Source organism: Mustelus asterias, chromosome 4 (genome assembly GCF_964213995.1).
Source record: "Mustelus asterias chromosome 4, sMusAst1.hap1.1, whole genome shotgun sequence".
In the NCBI taxonomy this organism is placed as follows: Eukaryota; Metazoa; Chordata; class Chondrichthyes; order Carcharhiniformes; family Triakidae; genus Mustelus; species Mustelus asterias.
Window position 1 is genome coordinate 54,747,814 of NC_135804.1, and position 19,982 is coordinate 54,767,795.

Here is a 19,982-nt window from a genome sequence, read left to right on the forward strand (position 1 = left end):
GGTAGTTAGGATTTCAACTCATGTTGGATCAACTAATTAACAGCGCAGACCACCATCAGCATGGGGCTAAATTACAGATTACCGTCAGAAAACACACAAAAACAAGATTACCTATTTCTATTCCACAAGTATAGGTCAAAATCCTGGTTGGATAAACAAAAGATGCTGCATGACCAAACTGCCGGGATAAAGTGCTCAACTCATTTTGAAAGGATTTGAACTCCTGGCTTTCACATGAGCACACTTACCTGTGTTAAGGTGTACTTGGTCCAATTTCCTTTGTGCAATGAGAATGGTCAAAAATCAAATCAACTTTCCAGAAAGTGTCTATTTGCTGAGCTGTAAATTTATTCCACCGATAATGGCGAAAATAGGTTGCAAACTGCCATCTTAAATATTTACAGTGAATTATAGCAGTTTCCATTTTATAAAAATAAGTCAATTCAAGCACAGAGCGCCTTGGTACAGTTATTACCAATTATTCTTCCAGGTGTCATTGCCCATGTTATCTGTATCAGTAATTCGTTCTTTACTTGAGCCTGGCAAGGTTGCAGATTCATGTTACAAAATACATTTCTCACCAATAAATGTCCTTGCAACAAGTATTCTACATGGTGACAATAAAACAAAACCCAAAACTGAAGCAAAGTGTCCGAATGTCTGTACTGGCTGATTTGTTAGAACAATTTTGTTCCCAGGGGAATATAAATACAAAGCAACCAAACACAATGTCTTTGGTAGTTATGGTTGCTCTAAAAAAAGGTCTCCTCAACTGAGCTGAAACCACATTATCTTAAATGAGTCAACAATGTCAGAAAATCCATGAAGTTATTTTCACTGGATATTTTTACAACACTCATTTGGAGCAGCCAACAGCACAATTTCCTGTCCACAGTGGGTGTGTCTTGATTAGTCGTTGTCCACTGGCGCGATCATACAGATGGTGTCTTGGGTGGATGCACCTGCTGGAGCAGTAGAGGACGTTTGACCCGCGGCTTCCGTCTCTTTGGCTTGCTCTTGGACTTTATCTGCACCACAAAGAATGCAAGCACCACCATAGCACCGAGGAAAGCAAAAACTGGAATTGTCTGCCCCACATCTTGGTTATATCGACCAGGCATAATACCTTAAAAGCAAAACAGATCACGATTAAATGCCATAGTGCTCAATCTCCATCATTCAGCTGAAGTAGAAGAATGACAAGTAATTGTGAATTGGCCCTTAATGAAAAGACAAGGAGTTATTTTCTGTCAGTCAGTTGATACATGCAAGACCCAGGAAATAGTGGCACTTTGGCAGTTCCTTTCAAAGGAAGCAGTTCCTGCTGTTAATGGGTCAAAATAGACTAAGATAGACAATCCCCACATAATTCAGAAGAAAGTAGAATACACACTGCTGATACTAAAGCATTGCTTAAAAGGACAAATGATTTGCATCTCTCAATCATGCAATATCTCTTTCTTCCCTTAAAAGGTCTTTCTAAATTTGGAAACATCATTACATTAGCAGTGAAAGGTACACTGAGCTCAATAATACTGTTGCAAATGTTCAATAAGCTGGAAATATCCAGGACAGTAGCACACTTGTAACGAACGTAACAGATCCAACAGCCATTTCTTGACAGTTTGCTAATGAACTGTGAAGTACATCTAGTTCAACACCTCAATCGTTTAGGCTGCTTGCTCAGATAAAAGGCATGCAACTAAATTGAGCTGACTTTAATAATTCCTGTAGTTTGGACAATAAAGATAAAAACGACATACTCTAACAGGTGGGCAGCTTGGTCTGGACGAGCCCAACAACAAAATTCTATCTGGTTATCTGGAATGTATTTTGGACTGATCTCCTACGTTGGTCCTGGAGATTTAGAGACAAATTTTCCCACTTAGATCACTACCTCAATATCAGCCTCAATTCCGGGACGACAAACTCTGAAGTGGCCGTGGCAGGCTGTCCCCAGAGCTGGCCAATTAAAAAGTTGCCTCTGGAAGACAGTTTCAATTAAGGCCAGCAGGTAGACCTGATAACTTCAGACCAGTAACTCCACTGGGCTGCTGAGGCAGGTAAATGCAAGGGCACCTCGACATGAAGGGTGTCCTTGGTTGCCAGCAGAGAGGTCAATAAACAAAGAGGCCTAAAGCCTCAGAATGGAGTAGAAAACCCTCCTCAGGAATAGAGAGTGATGAAGTGGTTCTGTCACTGGGGCACAGAGACTCTGGTTCTAATTACCATCAGACTTGCCACTGAGGTGCTGCCTCAAATGTAGCCTCCCCAGAGAAGGGAGTTGCTCCAACAGTAGGAAAATACAGCTGTCATCACAAAATAACCCATGTCAGGCCTTAATTGGGTGACTGCTCCATGTAGCATCCAGTGATATTTGGACAATATAATTATCTAGAAACAGTTTTGTGAAGGCAATGTAACAAAAGAAAAGCTCTGGTATGTTAGATCAAACTGAAGAACTTTATGCTGATAGTTTCTTCCATTCGGATTCTCTTGTCTTACTATGAAAATATAGATACTCAAAATCTACGGTCACAAGTCAATCTTTCTAGTCTAAGCTTCAGTGACATAACATTAAACATTATTTTTAAATGTAAAACATTAAACTGAAGACGTGTTCTCATCCAGTTCAGCGGTCTTGTTTATGCTAAACTGCAGATCATTGAAAAATGGAACCTATTTCTCTAAAGGCCTTGCTGGGATTTTCACAATTTTACATTTTGGATTGCCTTAAATTATTCTAACTACAACCACTTGCAGCAGACCAAGTCTGAAAGAAATCCTAAAGAAATAATTCTTCTTGTAACTAGTTCACTCTGTTAAAGTAATCTTTAAGCAAACATATGCAACAAAATCCAAAAACATTCATCAAGATCTGTAACATTTCACTTATTCCCCATGGCCCCATCCAATCCTACAAACCTCAGTGTCACTCAGACATGAAGGCACCAAAAATAAAGGTCTTCCATTATGAACTTTAACAGCAATATTAATCAATTACATGACAGATCACCCAGTGTTTCACAGCACAAACTACTTAGCAACGTTTTTGAATTTAGCCTATAAATATAGCAACAAGAAATTGGGTTATTTGCGCACATATTCCCATTGTTCTTTCACTTGGAAAATATGGTCCTTGGCAATCTGAGCTGGGGGAGCATAATCACCCTGGATGCTTTTCACTTTCCAATTTCTCAAGTACAAGAGGTAAGTGTTGTGACTCCAGTACTCACCTCCAGGAATGTCCCAGGCCCCACTTTCACCTGGTGATAGAGGTCGCACTTGGGGACGGTTTTGCTTGAAATTTGGCAGAACCACTTTGTCTAGGTCAATGGACAACAGCTTCTGATGCTTCCAAAGGTTACTGAGGAAAAGCAATAAAAGCTGTTTATTTGTGGCATAACCTTGCACTAATTCCAGAAGCTAAATTTACTGCATCATTCTGTTAATTGAAGCAATATTTACAATTGGCAATCTAAATTATTTCATGTTAAAACTCAGATTTGAGATCAGCTTTTATGTGGAACGGAGGAAAAGGGGCACTAAACTAACTTTTAGAAATGTCCTCTCAAAGCTCGGAAACAATTGAAGTTTGACTTAAACATCTAAACCCGAGAAAAAACGTTTCTATCTTTAGCTTTCCAAATGAAATTCTCTGCAGACTTTTCAGTATTAAATCCACTATGGTTTTAGTCTCTATTTTAAAAGGAAGGATATACTTGCATTGGAGGTAGTATTACAAAGGTTCACTAAATTATTTCCTTGGATGAGGGCTTGGCATATGATGAGAAGTTGAGTAAATTATGTCGACATTCTCTAGAGTTTAGAAGAATGAGAGATGATCTCAATGAAACATACAAGATTCTGAAAACTCAGATTGTTTTAGATTCCCCAACCAGCAGAAATACAGGAGCACAATCTCAGGATAAGGGGCTGATCATTTAGCCAGGAGATCAGAAATTAATTCATCAGTATTTACTGTTGAGAAAAGCATGGATGTTAGGGAACTTGGGGAAATAAATAGTGATGTCTTGAGGAGTATACATATTACAGAGGTGGAGGTGCTGGAAGTTTTAAAGCACATCAAGGTAGATAAATTCCCAGGACCTAATGAAGTGTACCACAGGACATTGTGGGAGGCTAGGGAGGAAATTGTGGCTCCACTAGCAGAGAAATTTGAATTATTGATAGTCACAGGTGGGGTGCCTGAAGATTGGCAAATGTTGTGCCTTTGTTTAAAAAGGGCTGCAGGGAAAAGCCTGTGAAGTACAGGCCGGTGAGCCTCATCTGTAGTGGGTAAGTTGTTGGAAGGTATTTTGTGAGAAAGGATCTACAGGCATCGAGAGATGCAAGGACTGATTAGGGACAGTCAGCATGGCCTTGAGAGTGGAAAATCATGTCTCACAAATTTGATTGAGTTTTTTGAAGGGGTAATCAAGAAGGTAGATGAGGACAGTGCAGTTGACGTTGTCTACATGGACTTTAGCAAGGCACCGCATGGTAGGTTGTTGCGCAAGGTTAAATCTCACGGGATCCAGGTTGAGGTAGCTAAATGGACACAAAATTGACTTGATGACAGAAGCCAGCGGGTGGCTGTAGAGGGTTGCTTTTCAAACTGGAGACCTGTGGCCAGTATTGTGCCTCAGGGGTCGGTGCTGGGTCCACTGTTATTTGTCATTTACACTAATGATTTGGATGAGAACATAGGAGGCATGGTTAGTAAGTTTGCAGATGACACCAAGATTGGTGGCATAATGGACAGTGAAGGTGGTTATCTCGGATCGCAACAGGATTTTGATCAATTGGGCCAGTGGGCTGATGAATGGCAGATGGAGTTTAATTTAGATAAATGGGAAGTGATGCATTTTGGTAGATTGAACCAGGGCAGAACTTATTCAGTTAATGGTGGGGCGTTGGGGAGAGTTACAGAACATGAGATCCAAGGTATAGATTCATTGCTCCTTGAAAGTGCGAGTCACAGGTGGACAGAGTGGTGAAGGCAGCATTCAGCATACTTGGTTTCATTGGTCAGAACATTGAATACAGGAGTTGTGACATCTTGTTGAAGTTGTACAAGACATTGATAAGGCCACATTTGGAATACTGTGTACAGTTCTGCTCACCCTATTATAGAAAGGATATTATTAAACTAGAAAGAGTGCAGAGAAGATTTGCTAGGATGGTACTGGACTTGATGATTTGAGTTACAAGGTGTGTTTGGATAGACTGGGACTTTTTCCTCTGGAGCGTAGAAGGCTGAAGGGCGATCTTACGGAGGTCTATAAAATAATGAGGGGCATTTATCAGCTAGATAATCAATATCTTTTCCCAAAAGGTAGAGGGGTCCAAAGCTAGAGGGCATAGGTTTAAGGTGAGAGGGGAGAGATACAAAGGGGCAATTTTTTCACACAGAGGGTGGTGAGTGTCTGGAACAAGCTGCCAGAGATAGTAGTAGAGACAGGTACAATTTTGTCTTTTAAAAAGCGTTTGGACAGTTACATGAGTAAGACAGGTAGAGAGGAATATGAGCCAAATGTGGACAATTGGGACTAGCTTAGCGGTTTAAAAAAAGGGCGGCATGGACAAGTTGGGCTGAAGGGCCTGTTTCCATGCTGTAAACCTCTGACTATAATTCAAAGGGTTGTGAATCTTTGAAATTCCCTAACCAAGAGAATTGCAGGTGCTCCATCTTTGAATACATTTAAGGCTGGGAGAGAGAGATTTTGGTCTCAGTGAATCAAGGAACACAAGGAGGGGCAGATAGTGGAGTGGAAGCCGAAGGTCGGCTCTAATCATATTGAATGGTAAAGCAGGCTTGACAGCCTGTATGGTCTATTTCTGCTCCTATTTCATATTCTTGAATAGACATACCAAAATGCATCACTTCCCATTTATCTAAATTAAACTCCATCTGCCATCCATCAGCCCACTGGCCCAATTGATCAAAATCCTGTTGCGATCCGAGATAACCACCTTCACTGTCCATTATGCCACATTTTCAATTGCCATAAGCTGATTACAATAAATTGATTTTTTTTGGTAAGAAAAGACTTGATCCTTCAAGTTAGCTTCGCATTTTTCAAATAGATTCTGGTTGCTAATGGATAGCAGTAAACCATTTACAATTGTGCATCTTTGGTGGAGGAGAGGACATAGTTAACTTGGTGCTTGTAATGGTTTACCTCATTTCCTTCAAACGCTCATACATGCAATATTGCCAGCTGGGAGGGAAGACAAAAACATTTCTTTGATTGCTGCAACCAACAGAAGTGAATGTTGGAGAAGCTGAGCCTGGTCATGTAGTTAGTATCTAAATATCATATTTTCCATCACCTTTATTTGTTGTCTGGATAATGGCTCCTCTCATAATGGAATATTTTAGACATTTCAAATTATAGCAGTTACGTTCCTTCAAATATTTGACAACCTGGGACTCTGTACAATACAGACCTTCTAGATCACAGACGCCAAGTTTACATTTTTGACATCACCTTCCAAGTACTGTTCAAAAAAATAATCAACTCTTTACACATTGTACGCCTTCTCACAGAGAAAAATGAATGGTTAAGAATTGCAAACATGATTTGTTACCTGCTCAACTATCCACCCTGGATCCCAGACTGGGATCAACCAACTTTCAGTATAATACAGGCACACGATAAACCTAATAATGCCACTTTGCTGAATAAGCAAAATGGAAATCACCAAGATGGAAAAGCAGACATGCCTTACTGACTTCATACAAGGACAAAATTACTCAGCATCAATTTTAGGGAAACTGTTGAGAAATGCTAATGTTGAAAAATATCCAAAGAAATCCTATTTATAAATAGCTTATAAAACAATGCTAACCTTGTATGAAACATCAACAGGACTAGAGGATACAATTATAAAATTAGCCTCTCTATTCCTGGGATCCATTGTAAACATAGAATGGCCTCCCAGAGGTCACCGAGTCAAACAGCCAAGAACAAATGAGTTACTAAAGAACGATTGTGTAGAGAAACTTGAAAACTTTTCAATATTTTTATTGTCCTGCAGATTGGTCATTGTTTAAAACTCCAGTACAATTTTACCAAAGGAGTCAAAATAAATATCCTTTAAATGCCTGCTCAATTACGTAATGTTCCTCACTTCGCTGTACCAGTGATGCACTGGTTTAACTTACACACACCAGGATAGTGCCTCTTAGAGGGCTGCAAAAAACCAAAAGTTTTTTTTAAAAAACATGACAGTCCACCTCCTCAAAACCAAAGTTGTCTTCCATATTTTGGGAAACACTCAGATAAGCCCCATTGTCGAGTACAAAGATAACTCTAGGTACAAATGGGTCAGGGGATTTTGGGTCTGTAGTGGTAATAATATCGCTGCCTTTGGACAGTGTCACCAAGGGTCACCATGCAGATCACAGAAGGAGTAGATAGGTGACAAAGGCATGGATGAGAGCTTCAACATCACATTGTCTGACCCTGACGTAAGCTAAGTTATAAAGTTGGAAATAACCTGTATTTTATAATAAACAGGATACCGAATTGGAAACTAACCGGAACCAATGATTGGGAGCGGCAATAAACTGGCAGCAAGGGTAAGGAATGAGTGGTGTAGCTCAAAGGTGATGGCTTTCAGTATCCCAATGATTGACTGGAAGGAATTGTGCTCATCCAGTACAGAATATTGGACAACCAATTCTGACAACAAATGCAGTGGCGGAATCAAGACACATGGCAGAGAAGTAGCACAGAGACATCAGGACACATGTGGGATTGACAAAGGGCCATAATGGATGAGAAAGAGGGGCAAATGGAGATCCCTGGGGAAAATGTGAGGTAACTGTCTAAGAAATAATTGAAGGACATGCTCTGGATACCTTTGCAAAGCTAAGCCAAGCAAAGGATGCATCACTGAGCTGAAGAACAGAGGAAAGGTTTTGGAGGCTGATGGTTCAGCAGAGGACAGTCAAAGGTTGGAGAGATTGATGGGAGGGGGAGAACGTAGTCAACAAATGATGGCAATTGTGACTTTGGTTAAAGCTGTTGCTGCTGTGGACAGAAACCAGTTTGGAAAAACCCAGATTTTGATCTCTCCATTTATCAATAACCACTCTGCTGCTTCATTATATTGATGTTGAGAAGTCAATTCCTCCCAGTGGTTAGTAAAATAAAATCTAACCTTTGGCTTGTACCTGTAATCTGCATCCCTCCGCCTTGACCAGTTGCTTCCTCAAGCATTTCCCTTCCATTTAGAAACCCAATAATCTGATCAATACCAAGGCTAACTATTTTTCACCAAATCAGAATGAGTATTGAGTTCTTTGTCACTTGCAGAGTAATATCTGGTTGCACCCCCATGTCTACACTTTTCCTGCCTTAATGCTAAATTATCCATATTATACTGGTCACACTGCCTCCTCACACAGCAACCATACAGACTGTCGCACATTGCCCTTTACCATCTCTTTCATTATTCATTCACAGGAGCAACTCCACTTGCTTCTCTTGCCAGAGAAGGTTTTCCATAGATTCACCGCACCCTACTTATTTCTCAGCTACACATCACCTCACACATTCTTTGGCACTCATTCCACACTTCCTCTATTGCACCTTCAACACCACCTGCCTTCCAGAAGAATTCCTGCACAACTCTTGTTGGCCAACTTTCCAAAGCCTTTGTGAATCTCTTCTTTAGGACTGTTCCACCTGCTTCTCAACTTTTATTTCCCCATCTCTTCTGTTTCTACTTTCTGACTTCATGTATGGCAGACTGGTCAGAGTGGCAGGCGGCAAAATGGTCAATGGATGTTTTCGTGAATGGGAAGCAGTTTCCATGATGTTCCACAGGGCTCAGTGTTGGGGCCCTTGCTGTTTGTTGTGTATATAAATGATTTGGACTTAAATGACAGAGGCATGCTTGGGAAATTTGCAGATGACAAAAACATTGGCTATGTAGTTGACAGTGAAGAGGATAGCTGTTGTCTCCAGATTTATATTCATGTTTTGGTTAAGTGGGTGTAAAAGTGGCAAATGGAATTCAATCCAGAGAAATGCGAGGTTACGCATTTTGGAAGGGCAAACAAAGCAAGGGGATACAGAGTAAACAGGAGGATATTGAGGAAGTGAGAAACCTTGGAGTTCGTGTCCACAGGTCCCTGAAGGTGATGAACAAGGTGGTCAAAGGAAGCATATGGAATGCTTTCCTACATGGGGCAAGGTATTGAATACAAAAGCCAGAATGTAATGATGGAACTGTATAAAATGCTTGCTAGGCCACAGTTTAAGCTGTGCACACAGTTCTGGTCATCACATTATAGGTAGGATATAACTTTTCTGCAGAGAGTACAGAGGAGATTTACAAGAATGTTGCCAGGGCTTGAAAAGTGCAGCTATGAGGAAAGATTTGATAGACTGGGATTGTTTCCCTTAGACCAGAGGAGGCTAAGGGGATGGCCTAATTGTGTACAAAAATGATGAGGGCTTTGACAGGGTAGACAGGAAAGACTTGTTTCTCCTTGCTGAGGGGGTCAGTTACCAGGGGGCATGGAATTAAGATAATAAGAAGGAGGATTGGGGGTGGGGGGGTGGGGGGGGGGGGGGGCAGAAAGACAGGAGGCAAAACCTTTTACCCAGAGGATGGTGGGCATCTAAATTCACTGCCTGAATTGGTGGTTGATGCAAAACACCAAATTCATTTAAAGGTATCTGGATTTGCCCCTGAAGTGCTGTAACCCGCAAGGCTATGGACTTGGTGTTGGAAAATGGGATTAAAATGAGTGGCTAGTTTCTTCTTTTTACTTTATTGGGTGGCGCAGACACAATGGGCTGAATGGCCTCTGTGTCTTAACATTTCTATGGTTTTATGTATGTTCTGCAGATCAGAAAATTCGACATTTCTCTTCTCTCTACCCCGAGAGCTGCTGAAACACTCTAAATAAATACTTTGCGACTGACGGATACTGTTGAATTCTACTTAAATACTTGCTTCACTTCTGACTTTAAAAAAATTAAGAATTGCTAATGTTTTGTCATGATGATTTGTACAAAATCGTATTGAAAAGAACAAAAATATAGCTATCTGTTGTCACATGCTAACCTTGGTGCCGTCTCATTTAGAGGTTGCGGTTTAGCCCAAGATAAGTGAGGACATGCTGGCAAAGGTCGAGGTTTGGGGTCTGCAAGGTGCGGTTCAAGTACCTTGGAAAATCGATACAAGTGGTTGCCTAGGAGTTAGGATAAAAACAGAATCAGAATCAAACATTGTTCAACCTGGACTATAGAATAACATTTTAAATATTTGGTGGTGCTTATAAATTTCCCTATAAAACATCTTAAACAAACATGTAAAAGAAAATAGCATCAACTTATAAGTATGTAAGCAAATGAAAGTACCTCAAAATGTTCAAATTTTCAAAGAGCAATTTAAATCTGAACCAGCAGGGGGAACTGGAGCACATTTGCAGAACAATATATACTTTATCAAATGTAAATCTTTACAATGGGAGCCAGTGATGTGAATTCAATTTATCAGGAGTTTATCACCAATAAAACTTGGTATCATTAACTGAAGTTCAGTAATCAAAAATTGAACAGGTTTTGCATTGTAGAATCATAGAATCCCTACAGTGCAGGAGGCCGCCATTCGGCCCATCGAGTCTGCACTGACCACAATCCCACCTAGGCCCATCCCCATAATCCCATGCATGTACTTGAGTCCTGAGTTTACAAACAGCCTTACCTTCCATTCTCTCTGGTAGTGGGTGGTCTGTTCCAGAGGGGGGCTGCCGCCTATTTTCAGAGTGGCTTAGGCTTGGGGGCATCACTCCATACGAGGTGTACTGAAGAAGAGCATCAAGCAACCAGAAGCAATCTGGGGAGGGGAAACAAAGGACAAGTGTGCAGTCAGCTCTTCAAAAACTTTGCACTCACGTGACAAAAGAGTTCAGAAAAGTCACAAACAAAACGTTACAGACCAGACTCATTAAAAAAAATCCTCTTGTACCAGAACTTCTCATACTCATAAAGAGTGATTTAGTAACATTGTATTCCAGAACATCCAAAGTTGGCAGCAAACCATGCAGCACAGCAAAAGGATTTTAAGCACTCGCAAATGAGCTCGGGATTGGGTATTTTGGACTGAGATGAGGAGAAATGTCTTCACACACACAGGCCTGTGAATCTTTGGAATGCCCCACACACGAGGCTGTGAATGTTCAATCACTGATCATATTCGAGCAGAAATTGCCAATTTTTTGCTGCATACATGGAACTATGTGACAGCACATGATGGTGCTGGTGAGGGGTGTGGAAGAGTAGTTAAGGTCAAAGATATATCCTAATTTTTTTTAAAATTGGTACCTTCAGTACTTTTATTCCAGCCAATAAACCCAATTCAAATTGAAGCCAATTCATGGTCCCCAAGATCCAATCCGACAGGGTGAGACATTGCACCCCTTACCGGGCTTGATCGAATGCTTCATCTTAGCCAAAAGGCTGAGTTGGCTTTGAAAAATTGCATCAGGTAAAGCCTTGGTTTCATCTCATTGGCTACCCTGATCCTTTACTATACCCTAGCCTGGGCAAACCACAATCGCTGGCGTCAGCACACCCCCAAGTGCAATGGGCTAGCCTTGTCCCCTGCCTGATCATTGTTTCATCCCTGCCCGAGGTCAAAGATAAACCCTGATCTTACTGTGGTCAAATGGACAGTGGCCTAAGCAATTAGACCCAACATAAAATTGGACACTTTAAATTGATACAGCTAAATCTGACTTCATATTTTGAATAGAGGGGCTCAAACTTAACAATGGAAGAGTCATTATGGCCTGAAACCCAATCAGAACTATAGAAAAATACATCATGATTGTGTATTCTAGTTTCAGCCAGACTCCCCACTACTAACCATATCTCCTTTCAGGATATGTACAAAGATGATGACCTGGCCTAACCTCGTGTGCTTGTGGCACCTGCCCAGTCACCCCATTGGCTGAAAGCCAGAGAACATTCCAGATAGGCTCAGAGAGCAGGAGATAAAAAGCCATCCTGAGACAAACTCCAGCGAAGACTCCACCAACCTACTGTGACCTGGGACAGTGCAAGAGGGCATGTGAAATCCACCTTCATGTCAAGAAAACCCCGAGTTCATCTGTCGACGTGAGCTCAGCGAATTGAATCCAACAGCCCAAATGACATCACCAGACTGGGTAATACTTGTCTCAGGCAATTTACCTAGTTTCGGGGAAATGTCAATTTGATTCTTTGAGTGTTTTTAATAAAGCCAAGTTCGAACCACAGTCCTTTGTCTCAAAGTAAGAGCACCTGGGTAAAAGCATTCCAGGCAGGATTTTATGGCCTCACTTGTCCCGAAACCGTAAAATCCCACCCAGGGTCAACGGACTTTCCCATTGTCTGTTGCTCACCAGCTCTGATTCCCTTGGTGGGCAGCAAAATTCCAGCCGATGTGTCTGTAGAGAGTATTTTTTGGGTAACATTACTGAATGGTGGAGCAGGTGCAAAGATCTGAATGGCATCCTCCTGCTACTATTTCTCAAGTCACATTCATGCATATTTAGTCCTCACTTAAAGTTGTGGTTGCTTTCCTGAAAATTGTGAATCATGAGTTCCCACAGGAATCAATGTAAAAGGCAGAGTTAGGTTCCTTTGGACATCTCTCACCTGGGAAAAGCACATTGCGAGCTGAAATAACTTGTAACATAAAATACATCACTGAATGTACAAGAAATATAACATACATTACAATTAAGTTGTTTAAAACAGAACTTTCCAAACTTTTTGTGCAAGGGGCCACTTTTCCAAATTTCTCACTCCAGATGAGCAAATTTCAGCACTGTTTGGCACAACATTAAACACAAACCAAGGTCAAAGCAATAAACTGATCATTTTAAAATCATAGAGTAGAATCATAGAATCCTCACAGTGCAGAAAGAGGCCATCTGGCCTGCACTGACAACAATTCCACCCAGGCACTATCCCTGTAACTCTACATATTTACCCTGCTAATTCCCCAAACACTAATGGGCAGTTTAGCATGGCCAAACAACCTAACCTGAACATCGTTGGACTATGGGAAGAAACTGGAGCACCGGGAGGAAACCCACACAGACACAGTGGGTGTCAATCAACAGAACGAACCAATATCATCTTTTTTTGCCTGTTCATTTAAGAAGCACAGCTACAGAGTAGGTAACAAACCCTGGTCAACAGGGAAGGGGTGAGGACTGGGGCCGAGTTAAAGAGTTGAGCTTAATGAACACTGATGTGGACAGGCCAGCATTGGACTGGGGTGGGCACAGTAAGAAGTCTCACAACACCAGATTAAAGTCCAACAGGCCTATTTGGAATCACGAACTTTCGGGGCACTGCTCCTTCAACAGTGCTCCGAAAGCTCACGATTCCAAATAAATCCTGTTGGACTTTAACCTGGTGTTGAGACTTCTTAAATGAACATTGACCTTGCCTCTGATGCCATACACACCATGCCAGCCACTGTGAAATTCATACAAAGTGGATAACGGAAGCAGGTTGCCTTTTAGCCAGGGTTTTCGTCCTCTGCTGGTCTGCTTTGTGGATAGGTTTTTTTTTTGTGAGGATGAGGGGAAGGACGTGTGCATGTCTGTCTCATTCGCATAGGAACACACACCCAGACCCAGGAGGTTTGGAGATTTAACCACTGGGGAGGTATTCAGGGTGGCTATGATGTTGTCAACTCAGGCTTCCTCATTCTGCTCTAATGGAGACTCCAACTGCCCTGGGCAGGAGGTGTTGTTGAAACTCTGCTGTTCCTTGCGGATTCCCTGGCCCACTTCGCCATCATTAGGAGACCAGTGTCTGCGCTGGAGGGCAAGGGGGAACACATCCAAAAGGCAGAGAGAGCACACCCTGTGAAAACAAAGGGATAGCACTCGCCTGCACACTGCTCCTCCAATCAGAGACACTGTTTCGCTTCCAAATTTGCTGAGTAGAAAAACAACCTGTGATTGGAGAAGCAACTCCATACAGATCCTTCAATTAACTTGTCTGCATTTTGAACAGCAAGGGCCCAGGTTGGATAGAGAGGTATGGCAGGCTGGAGTGTAGCCTGAAGGCCACATTCTGGACAAGTCTGGTTTGAAAAGATTGCAGTACTCAGCTCAGTACGGTACTTTTATTGACCATGCTCCATATGGTGGCAAAAGCTGGCCAGTGCAGGTAGCAACTGAAGTCGCAGAACTACCTGCATCACCAACTTCTGGCACTAGATGGAACACAGGACTTCAATGCAAGTTCAGAACGAGAGTCAGGGGCCAGCGAAGAACAGACCAATGACAAAGAACAGAAGCCAGGAGTCAGCAGAAGAGGGAGGAAGCACTGCAGGAAAAGTCACGTGAGCAGACAGCCACAGAAGAGGTCCGTGCCAAACATCAGTGGCACAGTGGTTAGCACAGCTGCCCCACAGCGCCAGGGACCCGGATTCGATTCCCAGCTTGGGTCACTGTGCAGAGTTTGCACATTCTCCCGGTGTCTGCGTGGGTTTCCTCCAGGTGCTCCGGTTTCCTCCCTTGGTTCAAAGATGTGCGGGTTAGGTGGATTGGCCAAGCTAAATTGTCAGGAGGATTAGCTAGGGTAAATGCATGGGGTTGTGGGGATAGGGTCTGGGTGGGATTGTGGTCAGTACAGACTTGATGGGCCAAATGGCCTCCTTCTGCACTGTAGGATTCTGATTATTGAAGTGAGACTGGCAATGTCAAATGGATATTCTGACAACAACTTTACTAACAAGTGAATCGGTTCATCAAGCTACGTTCCACATCAATTGGAGTGCTGGTTCAGTTACTGAGCTCATCATATCTATATGTTCCACAAGCTGTCTGAAGAAACAGGTGTTTGGCTGTGCATAGCCAGAAAATCTATAGTTGACTCTGCTCGAGTCATTGATTCTTTTCAATTGGAAAACAAGTCTCTGGTGAATGTCAACTCCCTCAACGTTAACCTAACACCTGTTTCTGCAGACATCTACTGAAATATATAGACATGAAGATCAGTAACTCACCCAGCACTCCAGTCAATTGTGGAACTTAGCTTAAATGAACAGATTCACCAACTGCACAAGAACTGCACTTTTTTTTTGCATAGAAATAAATGAGTTCTAAAGTTTTCTCCTATTGATAAAATAAAAATACAATATCAAATCCTTCAGGTAAATCAGGATCTCTACTTCCAGCAATAATCAGTGTAAATAATGCAATAACATAATTGCATTATTTACACTAACATACATTTTCTTGCATTGAGGATATAGTTTTATAATGATGGAATGGTTTATTATGCAAACACACACCATATGCATTATCTGTGCTAGATACTGACATTAAGTTTATTTATATCCCAAATGTGTGTATGCATTTAAATGTTAGTATGCTAATTAAATGTATGCATCCTGCTCTCTCTCTCTATACACATACTCTCTCAATGCATGCATCCCGCTCTTACTCATACACAATATTATATGTAAATATAATCCAATTTAGAATTTTAATGGTCAGATACAAGTACATATACTTCACAAAATAACAAGATTTAATTTAGATATATATGATTACTTTTCAGGCTGAAGTATACAGTGGTGCTCCCCAGGGATCAGTAATAGAAATCACTACTCTTTATAATGTCTACTCATCATCTGGATTTGGGTACAAAGGGTATAATTTCAGCCAGATGGAGCCACAGTGAACCACATCTTCTTGTGCCCAGTCGTCTTGACAAGGGCTTTTTAAAAAAAGACACAATCTTCAAAGTGGTTTTGTTCGATGGCATCATGCTCAGTGTTTCATCCACATTTCTAACACAGGCCAATTGAAACATTCTTTTCTCTCTGTTGGATAACCAGTAGAATTTGATGATTTATTGTCAATGTTGGATGGCAGGCATTGTGTAATGTTTTCTGATGGAATACTAAATCGTGCCTTTTCATGAATCATGTGCACTACCCCAAATTCCAGAATATTATCTTCCTTCGTTTCCTTGGAGTCAGATGGAGTAATGGATGATAATATATCATTTTGCTGATGTTTGTCAACACCTTCTACCATCAAAGTTGGGCCACGTGCTCAATCTTCTTCTGAAGGTGCATTTCTTTGCCAATTTCTTTCTCCAGTCTTTAATTATTTTCTTGGAAACATTAAACTCTCTTGCGGCTGCACAATGATTAATCTTCTTGGTTACAATTTACTTCAAACGGAGTTGTGTATATGTCATTCTTTCTCAAAGGCATTGTGGTGGATCATTTGGTACACATCAGACCAGTCAATTGACTGGGAGATTGCTGCTAGTGGAGCGAAAATCTAAAGGTTCATTTAAAAAATAATAATTTTATAGAACATGAACATTACTGACTATTCCAACATTTATTGGCCTTCCCTAGTTGCCTATCAGAAGGTGGTGATGAATCGCTGCTGTCCCCATGGTGTAGGAACTGCTGCTGCTACCTTTATGTCAAGGGCAGCCACTCTCACCTCAGCTCTGGCATTCAGCTCTTTCATCCATGTTTGAACCAAGGCTGTACTGAGGTCAGCCGCCGAATGACCTTGATAGAACCTGAACTGAGCGTCTGTGAAAAGGTCATTGTTGAATCAGTGCTGCTTGATAGTGCTATTGATGTCCCCTTCCATCATGTACTGATCATCAAAAGTAGACTGATGGGCTGGTATTGGCTGGGTTGGATTTGTCCTGTTTCCTGAGTACAGAACATATCTGGGCAATTTTCCACATTGCTGGGTAGATGCCAGTGTTGTAACCGTACTGAAACAGCTTGGCTAAGGGCGCACTAAGTTCTGGAGCGCAAGGCTTCAATACTATTGCCGGAATATTGTTAGGGCCCATAGACTTTGTATTATCCAATGCCTTCAGCCGTTTCTTGGTATCATGTGGAGTGAATTGAATTGGCAGAAGACGGATTTCTGTGAAGCTGAGGACCTCTGGAATTGTCCAAGATGCTTCATCCACTTGATTGTATTTAATATCTGATTTAAAGTGATTATGACTGACTGGCTGCCAAGATGGGGCGTATAGCGTACACAGGCTGTTTGTATGATTAGTCTTGGCACCATCTTCCAGTACTTATACCAATCAATCGTAATGATTAATAATCATAATTTTAAATCATTGATATAATTAATCCACTCAAACATCAAATAAATTGCATTCAAATCGATGACATTAAAGTATAATTAGGACATGGTTTATGTTTTTCCAGATCACATTCCACCTCACTTCAATATTCTAATGTACGAGACAGCGTCATTTGAATTCCGCTCCGAATGTGTAACATAGTCCAATTAATTTTGCAATTAATAATTTCCCTTAGATTTGTTCTCACAAAGCTGCTTGCCTGTCTGATTTGGCTTTTCTCTAATCTATTGTATTGCTCAACTGCCCAACGCTATATGCCTCCAACTGCTTCTAGATTTGTGACTTTTCACATCCCACTCTTCCAGACTGGCAAAGTTCCTAGACATCATCAAACTACTCAAATATCAAAAATACTGAAGAACGAGTATGCTGAATGGGGCATATTCCCTGGTTTGATCAGCTCAGAAGCAGAATAACAGCCAGTGATTCTCCAGGTGGTTTTAAAAAATTGGTACCTGCTGGAAGATGGTAGTCTGATTGCTCAATAGCGACAGGAGTACGAAGTAAAAGGAGCCAAACTGAACTCCCCGAATCCTCCAAAGAACAAAGTTTATTGGATGAATTTCTAACAGATGATAGCAATTTTGTGGGTACTTTTATCCCAAACTATTTAGCTGTATTCATTCATTGTGTTTTCTGAAAAATGTGCAGAGTTAGGTGACAAACCAACATTGCTCTAACAGCTGGAAAAATTAATTTAGCAATTTCACTGATTCATAGAATTATCATCATAGAATCCCTACAGTGCAGGAGGTCCATTTGGCCCATTGAGCCTGCACTGACCACAATCCCACCCAGGTGCTATCCCAATAACCAAATATTTCCCCTGCTAATCCCTTTGACACTAAGGGACAATTTAGCATGGCCAATCCACTTAACCTGCACATCTTTGGACCATGGGAGGGAAATGGAGCATCCAGATAAAACCCACGCAGACACAAGGAGAACGTGCAAACTCCCCACAGACAGTCACCTGAGGCTGGAATTGAACCCAGGTCCTGGTGCTGTGAGGCAGCAATGCTAACCACTGTGTCACCGTGCTGCCTTTTTGTGGTTGTAGCTGGTGCTTGATTGGTGACTTTTTCATACAATTCTTATTGCATCCAAATAAATACAAGTCGTGTGTGAAAACAGTGTGATGCTTTTCAAAAATGTGATGCGATGTTTAATTAATTTAAGCAGTGGCAGTGTCATAGCATATTTATCAGAATCAAACATCAAGTCATTTCACAGGAACATTAAGTCTGATATTCACAACGGATAAAACAAATGTAATAAAAACTACCGAGCCAACTGTACAAGGTTTTTTTTTAAGAAAAGCACAAAGCTAGAATTACATAGAACATAGAACATAGAACATTACAGCGCAGAACAGGCCCTTCGGCCCACGATGTTGCACCGACCAGTTAAAAAAAAAAAAACTGTGACCCTCCAACCTAAACCAATTTCTTTTCATCCATGAACCTATCTACGGATCTCTTAAACGCCCCCAAACTAGGCGCATTTACTACTGATGCTGGCAGGGCATTCCAATCCCTCACCACCCTCTGGGTAAAGAACCTACCCCTGACATCGGTTCTATAACTACCCCCCCTCAATTTAAAGCCATGCCCCCTCGTGCTGGATTTCTCCATCAGAGGAAAAAGGCTATCACTATCCACCCTATCTAAACCTCTAATCATCTTATATGTTTCAATAAGATCCCCTCTTAGCCGCCGCCTTTCCAGCGAAAACAATCCCAAATCCCTCAGCCTCTCCTCATAGGATCTCCCCTCCATACCAGGCAACATCCTGGTAAACCTCCTCTGCACCCTCTCCAAAGCCTCCACATCCTTCCTGTAATGTGGGGACCAGAACTGCACACAGTACTCCAAGTGCGGCCGCACCAGAGTTGTGTACAGTTGCAACATAACGCTACGACTCCCAAATTCAATCCCCCTACCAATAAACGCCAAGACACCATATGCCTTCTTAACAACCTTATCTACTTGATTCCCAACTTTCAGGGATCTATGCACACATACACCTAGATCCCTCTGCTCCTCCACACTATTCAAAGTCCTCCCGTTAGCCCTATACTCAACACATCTGTTATTCCTACCAAAGTGAATTACCTCACACTTCTCCGCATTAAACTCCATCCGCCACCTCTCGGCCCAACTTTGCAACCTGTCTAAGTCTTCCTGCAAACTACGACACCCTTCCTCACTGTCTACCACACCACCGACTTTGGTGTCATCAGCAAATTTGCTAATCCACCCAACTATACCCTCATCCAGATCATTAATAAATATTACAAACAGCAGTGGCCCCAAAACAGATCCCTGAGGTACACCACTTGTAACCGCACTCCATGATGAATATTTACTATCAACCACCACCCTCTGTTTCCTATCCGCTAGCCAATTCCTGATCCAATTTCCTAGATCACCCCCAATCCCATACATCTGCATTTTCTGCAGAAGCCTACCATGGTGAACCCTATCAAACGCCTTACTAAAATCCATATATACCACGTCCACTGCCTTGCCCCCATCCACCTCCTTGGTCACTTTCTCAAAAAACTCAATAAGGTTAGTAAGGCACGACCTACCTGCCACAAAACCATGCTGACTATCACCTATCAATTCATTACTCTCCAAATAACTATAAATCCTATCCCTTATAATTTTTTCCAACATCTTGCCGACAACAGAAGTGAGACTCACCGGTCTATAATTCCCGGGGAAGTCTCTGTTCCCCTTCTTAAACAATGGGACAACATTCGCTAACCTCCAATCTTCTGGTACTATACCAGAGGCC

At 41.7% G+C, this 19,982-nt stretch overlaps 1 protein-coding gene across 3 annotated transcripts in view; it reads right to left on the bottom strand.

Moving 5' to 3' along the window:
* Positions 1-328: 328 nt before the first annotated feature.
* The window catches only part of mbtps1 (membrane-bound transcription factor peptidase, site 1), a 151,618-nt gene continuing 131,964 nt past the window's right edge, over positions 329-19,982 (bottom strand). For 2 of the 3 annotated variants that reach the window (XM_078211045.1, XM_078211044.1), the window contains exons 20-23: positions 10,732-10,863; positions 10,090-10,216; positions 3,237-3,367; positions 329-1,126 (exon numbers count right to left, since the gene is read on the bottom strand). In XM_078211045.1, the coding sequence (XP_078067171.1) occupies positions 933-1,126; positions 3,237-3,367; positions 10,090-10,216; positions 10,732-10,863 (584 nt within the window). In that variant the 3' untranslated portion in view covers positions 329-932. Of the gene's footprint in view, positions 1,127-3,236; positions 3,388-10,089; positions 10,217-10,723; positions 10,864-19,982 lie in introns of all 3 variants that reach the window. The other variant, XM_078211046.1, reaches the window with a different exon arrangement.